At 46.0% G+C, this 8,802-nt stretch overlaps 1 protein-coding gene across 1 annotated transcript; it reads right to left on the reverse strand.

Moving 5' to 3' along the window:
- Nucleotides 1-7,264: 7,264 nt before the first annotated feature.
- LOC123764682 (BTB/POZ domain-containing protein KCTD9-like) lies at nucleotides 7,265-8,131 on the reverse strand. Its single transcript, XM_045752657.1, has 2 exons — nucleotides 8,125-8,131; nucleotides 7,265-7,659 (listed from the first exon to the last, which is right to left on the reverse strand). The coding sequence occupies exons 1-2, from the start codon at nucleotides 8,129-8,131 to the stop codon at nucleotides 7,265-7,267; spliced, it is 402 nt and encodes a 133-aa protein (XP_045608613.1).
- Between the last annotated feature and the right edge of the window lie 671 nt (nucleotides 8,132-8,802).

Raw genomic sequence — 8,802 nt, forward strand, 5'->3', positions numbered from 1 at the left:
ATATTAATATATTTCGTGCTCGGCGGCCCGTTAAACTCTAGGGTCATGATCAGTTCGTATGGTGAGTTACCTAAATGCAGGACCCGGATTCACGAAGCAGTTACGCAAGCACTTATGAACCTGTACATCTTTTCTCAATTTTTGTCGGCTTTGTTTACAATTATTAAACTGTTAATGAGCGTCGAAGCACCAGGAGGCTGTATATAACAGTAACAACAGTCGATTGGGAAGTTTTCATGGTTGTAAACTGTTTAATAAATGTAACCAAAGCCGACAAAGATTGAGGAAAGATGTATACGTTCGTAAGTGCTTGCGTTAGTGCTTTCGTGAATCTGGCCCCTGAAGCTTGACTTAAGACTCGTGCTTTAAATTCTTCGAGGATGTACTTTGTTGAGTGGGCAGCTATACCAAGGATACACACTCAAGATAACTGCTTTCCCAAGCACAGACACTCACGATAATAACTTTCCCAAGCACAGACAATCAAGATAACAACTTCCCCAAACACGAACACTCAAGATAACAACTTTCCCAAACACAAACACTCAAGATAACAACTTTCCCAAGCACAGACACTCAAGACTGTCTTCTATGTATCTGGATCAGTATCTTTAACTGACAGATACAGAAGGAGATGTGAATGACAATTTCACTCGATATCGACGCGATGGTGAGATATCTACGCGATACCATGAAAAACTATAGGCTTTCCACACGATATCGTGATATGTACGAGATGAATCGATATCTCTGCGGCAGCGCGTGGCTAGTGGTAAGGAGGGGACTAAGTTATAGGTCATCCGTCAAGATGTCTATCATCGTCTTGTCTGATAGCGTGACCAGCGGTAGTCCCCAAGCGTGAGGTTGGGACCACCTTGCCCTGGCCCTTCCCTGTGGCCCCCTGTGGCCCCCTGTGGCCCCAAATGGCCCCCAATGGCCCCAAATGGCCCCCAATGGCCCCAAATGGCCCCCAATGGCCCCAAATGGCCCCCAATGGCCCCTAATGGCCCCTTATGGCCCCAAATGGCCCCAAATGGCCCCAAATGGCCCCCGTGTGGCCCCAAATGGCCCCCTCTGTGGCTCTCCTGTGCAGCAGCCATCCAGGCCCCTCAGAGCTGCACGCCTCACCCACCTTCACCCTTCCAGATTATGGGCATTACAGACGTAATGCGTGTACCCTAATGTTATTAATGGCCGGGGCAGAACTGATGCCAAAGCGCGATCTAATAATATATACCACACAGCTTTCCCCCCCATTACATAAGGGGTAACAACATGCTGTCACAGGATAAAATATACATTTCTTATGATAACGTAGTGGTTTTGTTTGTCTTTGTCCTACCAGATTCGTTCTCATTACGCAAATTGAAGCGTAAATCGTATTATTTCGTCCCCTCGCTAAAGAGGGGACGAAAATGTCTTTTTAATAAACTCAGGGTTATAAGATTACCTATTAATGGCATTCTCAAAGAACGGGATATTCTCACGAAGCAGCTTGAGCAAAGAGGTTAGGATAACTGATATCTATACTGACTTAGAAGGATGCAGCATCCTCCCTAGCATCTCTGGGGAGATGCAACATACCTCCAGCATCTCTGGGAGATGCAGCATCCAAGCAGCGTCTCTGGGGAGATGCTGCATCCCCCTAGCATCTCTGGTGAGATGCAGCAACCCCCCAGCATCTCTGGGAAGATGCTGCATCCCCCCAGCATCTCTGGGGAGATGCTGCATCTCTGGGGAGATGCTGCATCTCTGGGGAGATGCTGCATCCCCCCAGCGTCTCTGGGGAGATGCTGCATCCCCCTAGCATCTCTGGTGAGATGCAGCAACCCCCCAGCATCTCTGGGGAGATGCAGCAACCCCCCAGCATCTCTGGGAAGATGCTGCATCCCCCCAGCATCTCTGGGGAGATGCTGCATCACTGTGGCAGGAGAAACGCTAGATGAGAATTAGGCATTATAAGCGTGATGTAATATTTCTCTGGAAGCACTATATCAGGTTCCGTGGGTTGCACAGACAAATCATGAACAAGTTCATGCATTAATGTTTATAAAGAGCATAAGAGTTTAATGCACCTCAAGGAGGTGCGTTATTATTCATATGCAACCGTTAAATACTATTATTTTTATTGTAATGCAACTGTTTTATATTGCCTTTATACGGTCTGTAGTTGATTGTTATGCCTTACATCATGTTCATTTTGTCTCGTAAACAATTTACAAAGCTTAGATGTTGCATAAAATGTTGCCATGCGCATTATCTTGAGTTGTTCTTGAAGTCACTTAACTGTTGAGAAGTGTTTTTGAGGGAGCTGTCCTTCTTATTTTTTTTTTTTTTTGAGATATATACAAGAGTTGTTACATTCTTGTACAGCCACTAGTACGCGTAGCGTTTCGGGCAAGTCCTTAATCCTATGGTCCCTTGAATACGATCCCCTGCCGCGAAGAATCGTTGTTACAACCAAGTACACATTTTACTGCGTTAAACAGAGGCTACAGTTAAGGAATTGCGCCCAGTAAATCCTCCCCGGCCAGGATACGAACCCATGACATAGCGCTCGCGGAACGCCAGGCGAGTGTCTTACCACTACACCACGGAGACTGTAAATGCTATATATGCTGCCCGAAACGGCGTACATCTCTCTCACTCTTGGTACGTGAATTCGTCCTGGCTATAGGCACTTTTGGAGAGTTATTAAGGCTGGGCTAATATTTATCCTGGGAATTCTGTGACGAGTAGTTCAGACGCTTACTTGAACACTTTTATTGAACGTGAATATGAATGATATTTCAGACCCCTTTGTTCAATGTGTTCAAAGTTGTTGATCAAAATCACATTATATTTAATATTAAAACCAACTTCAGTAGTTAACTGTGATTGGGTCTCTAAGGACTACAGTGTACTTTGTCACACAAAAATCCTTCTAACACCATTTAGCTAAAGTTACTTAGTGGCTTGATATATGCCTAATATTTTAAATTATGATGTCGTCGATCAGTAAATTCTAGATATTATTATTTTTATTTGCATAATATATTGCAAATATTTTTAATATTATTAAATTCAATAAGTGCAATACGTGTGATCTAAGAAAAATTGGATAATTATAATGTTAGTAGTTTAAAAAGTTTGCAATTGTAATGGGCGAAATACAATTCTAGTTCTAATTTTTCTTGCATAAAATCATCGTTACTTTGTTACAGTATAATTGTTAGCAATTAAATATTATAAATATTTAATTATTAACTACAAACTAGGAACTTAGCCATCCTGTCACAGAATATAACAACTGTTGACTATTATGTTCTGAGAGGAACACCAATTTTATTCAATTAAAAGTAGTCCAAATAAAGTGCTTTATTGAACATGAAAACAAACTTTTACAAAGAGAAAATGTCTTTAATTCCTCTTTTGCTTATTAAATTAGTCCAAAAATTTCAGTATATAAGAAAAATAACTTTCTTATTTATAAATTTATATATGTTTCTTCATCATTTTACTATTCACATTATTTATTATTTATATATATATATTTAATCCAGTTTTACATGCAAATTGCAGCACATTTAATGACGAACATAAATGCAGCAATAAGCTAACACCACAGTTTTGTAAATCAAGAACAACTGCCTTGTCAGCAGCTCTCGTGGGCTTAGCACATTACAGTCGTATAATCTCTCCGTTTTGCTGGAACAATTACCTCACGACCCACCTATTCTTAGATGTCACTCTAAGCTCTTTATCACTGTACTTCACTTCCAAGACAAATCTCACCATTATAAGTCGACGGTGCCTGTGGTTTCATCGCCGTTGACAGCCAGTTGAGTTAATGGAACCATTACAGGAAGCAGTTAAGGTAACGAACTGGACCACCCCAGTTAAACGAGCGAACAGAGCACCACACAGGAGCACGTATATGCCACATGCTCCCCGACAATCACCGGAGGAACAGCTGAGGTCAGAGGTTAGTACGAACAGGCTAGTTGAACGCTACTGAAACAAGGTGACGGCTTCGTTAGCGTGAAGCTTAGTGACGCCCTGTGACGCCTTCGTTAGTAGTTAGCTTACTAACGTCCTGTGAGGACTTCGTTAGTAGTTAGGTTAGTGACGCCCTGTGACGACTTCGTTAGTAGTTAGCTTAGTGATGTCCTGTGACGACTTCGTTAGTAGTTAGCCTAGTAACGACGCTTGGATAGTATAAATCCCAGTGCTGGTTGTGAAGTGTGAAGCTGGGATGTGATCATCAATGAAGTAACGGCTTCATGAATCTGAGCTTCGTGAGCCTGAAGCTGGCTTTGTGAGTACGAGGCTGGCTTCGTGAGAATCAAGCTGGCTTCGCGAATATAAAGCTGGCTACATATTCCATATATACTACATATAATACACAAGCTACACTCAGTACACAGGTGACAACACATGCTATACGCTGTACTAATTGCGTTGTACGTCGGTATATTTACTATGGTCCTATGTAGGCGCCGGCGAGAAACAATGGGCAGAGTTTCTTTCACCCTATGCCCCTGTTACCTAGCAGTAAAATAGGTACCTAGGTGTTAGTCAGCTGTCACGGGCTGCTTCCTGGGGGTGGAGGCCTGGTCGAGGACCGGGCCGCGGGGACACTAAAAGTCCCGAAATCATCTCAAGATAACCTCAAGATGTACTATGGTCCTATTATATATATATATATATATATATATATATATATATATATATATATATATATATATATATATATATATATATATATATATATATATATATTGTTGCTCCGTGTATATATATACACGAAGCAACGGAGTGAGCTGAACTCATGTATTGGTGATTCCCAGACACCTGCCTTAACCGACTCAGCCATGATGGCACAAAAGTCGACCAACCTAGAACTACTAAATTCACTGGGGGGTTCTGAAGGCCCTGAACCGGAGTCCAACCCAGGTCTTTACCGCCGACTCGACCACACTCCCACTCAGCCACACTCAGAAAGCGAGTTCGTGTCTTGAGACTTAAAAAAAATTAGCCATTTTACTAATTAATAAATGAAGATTATCCGCCCCTAACAGGCTGTCAGTTTAATTTTCAATAAGCGTGAATTACGAAGAGCAGATTATGTGAGGAGTGATGAGAGGGGAGCTATAAAATAACGTGAGGAGAGACTATGAGGTGACGGCACCGCTCCTGTGCCAGGTAAGTCCGCTACGGGCTCACCATAGCCCGTGCTACTTGCCCCGCTCCTGTGCCAGGTAAGTTACGGGCTCACCATAGCCCGTGCTACTTGGAACTTGTTCCGAGTAGCTGAATCTATAACAACAACAACGACTATGAGGTGGCCAAGTTACAGCCCCGCTCCTGTGCCAGGTAAGTCCACAACGGGCTCACCATAGCCAGTGCTACTCGGAACATTTTCTTCCAAGTAACGAATCTTAAACCACAACAGACTATGAGTACGGTGGCACATGTGAGGACAGGCTATCAGCAGAGCCATAATATCTCTCTCTCACAAGAAGCAGTTGGCGGTGGCTTCGATGGCTATACCACACACCGCCACCCACAGCAATATACAACTCAACCAACATTCCTGAGGTCACAGCATCCCGCCTTACGGGAGGAAGAGCAGCATCCACCGCCTCATCTCACAGGCAGATCAGGCCAGACGCCCTCTGGCCGCCTTGTTTACAAGTGTGCGGTTTTCCGATAGTGTGGGCAACTGAATGTTTACAGTCTCTTAAGAAGTGGTTACACACACACGCGGCTTTAAAAAATATATATATACATATTGTGAGGTTTTCTGATTAGGTGATTATTACTATTCTTTGTGGATTGAAGCGGGGCAGTGGTTGGGCCGTAATAACTCTGCGGTTTAAGGTCTCGACCTCGGCAGGTGGGAAGGGAGGAAGGAGAGAGAGAGAGAGAGAGAGAGAGAGAGAGAGAGAGAGAGAGAGAGAGAGAAAGAGAGAGAGAGAGAGAAAGAGAGAAAGAGAGAGAGAGAGAGAGAGAGAGAGAGAGAGAGAGAGAGAGAGAGAGAGAGAGAGAGAGAGAGAGAGAGAGAGAGAGAGAGAGAGAAAGAGAGAGAGAGAGAGAGAGAGAGAGAGAGATAAGAGAAAGGAGATAGGGAGCAAAAAATGACTTGAGACGAAAAGACGAAAAGAGAGGAAGGAATGAGCACGATAGAAGGAATATAAAGGTTCAGATTCGAGCATAACAGGAGGAATAAAGGTCTAATTGCATGCATGATAGAAGGAATGAAGGTTCAGATGCAATACCTAGAATGTCCGATAGTTACTACATCAGATCCAACAGTCGAAGGACAAACTTCTTTCTTTAATTATTTTTGTTAGATTTCCTTAAGTCCCCTTGACATCTTATGTGTTCACAGACCCACAAGAGGATCATCTGTATTTATATAAGAGAATATCGGAGTGTCTGTTTACCTGGCCGAGGTTGGAGGCCAGGAAGGGAAGTGAACTATCAGGAGAAAGCGCCAAGCCATTTGGAAGGTGATTAGGGAGCTTGATGCCTCACGGAACTTTGCACGGTGATGTCAAGCGAGTGTCTTATCTTGAGGTTATCTTGAGATGATTTCGGGGGCTTTAGTGTCCCCCGCGGCCCGGTCCTCGACCAGGCCTCCACCCCCAGGAAGCAGCCCGTGACAGCTGACTAACACCCAGGTACCTATTTACTGCTAGGTAACAGGGGCATAGGGTGAAAGAAACTCTGCCCATTGTTTCTCGCCGGCGCCTGGGATCGAACCCAGGACCACAGGATCACAAGTCCAGCGTGCTGTCCGCTCGGCCGACCGGCTCCCCTCTTAGAAACTAATATTTAATCAACATGTAGCAAATATTATGCTAGATGAATCTTAGTGAAGATGGAGTGTGGTACTTTGTGAGATTTGGAATTAGTGTAATTTCCCATTTCATGGAAATGAAGTGGTTGGGCATGGGGCTCAACCCCCACCCATCAATAACCATCCCCGGACAATGACCAGTTACCGTGCAAACTTTGGTGAGACTAGCTCTAAACGTTTGGCCCCAATCTCGAAGAAACATTATTTCTCAAGACACAGATATAAACTTGAACACTTGATCCTTGCTTCTTCGCATTTATAACTACAAGTTTCTGGACGAAGAGTTGGAGATATTGAAGCCTCTGAATTCAAGTTTCTTTTCTTCAGGGTATATTTTTTTCTTTAGATCTTTGTGAGCAAAGCAAAACACTATAGATTTTATTCTATATTACATTAAAATCTATAGTGGTAATATTCACTCTAAACAGTGTTTTCACCAAATTTTTTCTCTACATTTGAGCCCTCCACGTCTGAGCCCTCCACGTCTGAGCCCTCCACGTCTGAGCCCTCCACGTCTGAACCCTCCACGTCTGAACCCTCCAGGTCTGAGCCCTCCACGTCTGAGCCCTCCAAGTCTGAGCCCTCCACGTCTGAGCCCTCCACGTCTGAGCCCTCCACGTCTGAGCCCTCCACGTCTGAGCCCTCCACGTCTGAGCCCTCCAAGTCTGAGCCCTCCAAGTCTGAGCCCTCCAAGTCTGAGCCCTTCACGTCTGAGCACTCCACGTCTGAACCCTCTACGTCTGAGCCCTCCAGGTCTGAGCCCTCCACATCTGAACCCTCCACGTCTGAGCCCTCTACGTCTGAACCCTCCACGTCTGGTGAGATGTAGCTGAGTACATTTAGTCGAGTACCCTCCAAAGAATACCTGATCAACCAGGCTGTGACTCATACGTCAGGCTGCGAGCAGCCGCGTCCAACAGCCTGGTTGATCAGTCCAGCAACCAGGAGGCCTGGTCGACGACTGGGCCGCGGGGACGCTAAGCCCCGGAAGCACCTCAAGGTAACCTCAAGGTAAGGTAACCTCAAGGTAAGGTAACCTCAAGGTAAGGTAACCCTCAGCTATCATCCCTCTTAAGCTGCGCTACACGCTCACCTAACTCATCTTTATGTTCATATAGTTTGAAAATACCTTTTTTTTTACGCGCGATGAGAACGCAATCACGGTTTTATTTGGTAATTAATATCTTAATACAGTCATTGTGAGGTAGTAAAAAAGGTCTCCGCGATAGACCACACACTTTGCCCAGACAATAAAGATTAATCGTATGCAGAACATGCACCCGTCATTAAGCCCATTATGCCTGCAACTTGTAGGTCCTCGGGGCAGGAGCTGTGACACAGGCGGCCAAGAGGATGCCGTTAGCAACAGTGGCCTCACCAGTCAGTGGGAGGACTCACCAGTCGGTGGGAGGACTTACCAGTCGGTGGGAGGACTCACCAGTCGGTGGGAGGACTCACCAGTCAGTGGGAGGACTCACCAGTCGGTGGGAGGACTCGCCAGTCAGTGGGAGGACTCGCCAGTCGGTGGGAGGACTTACCAGTCGGTGGGAGGACTCGCCAGTCGGTGGGAGGACTCACCAGTCGGTGGGAGGACTCGCCAGTCAGTGGGAGGACTCGCCAGTCGGTAGGAGGACTTACCAGTCGGTGGGAGGACTCACCAGTCGGTGGGAGGACTCGCCAGTCGGTGGGAGGACTCGCCAGTCGGTGGGAGGACTCACCAGTCGGTGGGAGGACTCGCCAGTCGGTGGGAGGACTCGCCAGTCGGTGGGAGGACTCGCCAGTCGGTGGGAGGACTCGCCAGTCGGTGGGAGGACTCGCCAGTCGGTGGGAGGACTCGCCAGTCGGTGGGAGGACTCGCCAGTCGGTGGGAGGACTCGCCAGTCGGTGGGAGGACTCGCCAGTCGGTGGGAGGACTCACCAGTCGGTGGGAGGATTCACCAGTCGGTGGGAGGACTCAC

This window comes from Procambarus clarkii, chromosome 48 (assembly GCF_040958095.1).
Source record: "Procambarus clarkii isolate CNS0578487 chromosome 48, FALCON_Pclarkii_2.0, whole genome shotgun sequence".
NCBI lineage: Eukaryota > Metazoa > Arthropoda > Malacostraca > Decapoda > Cambaridae > Procambarus > Procambarus clarkii.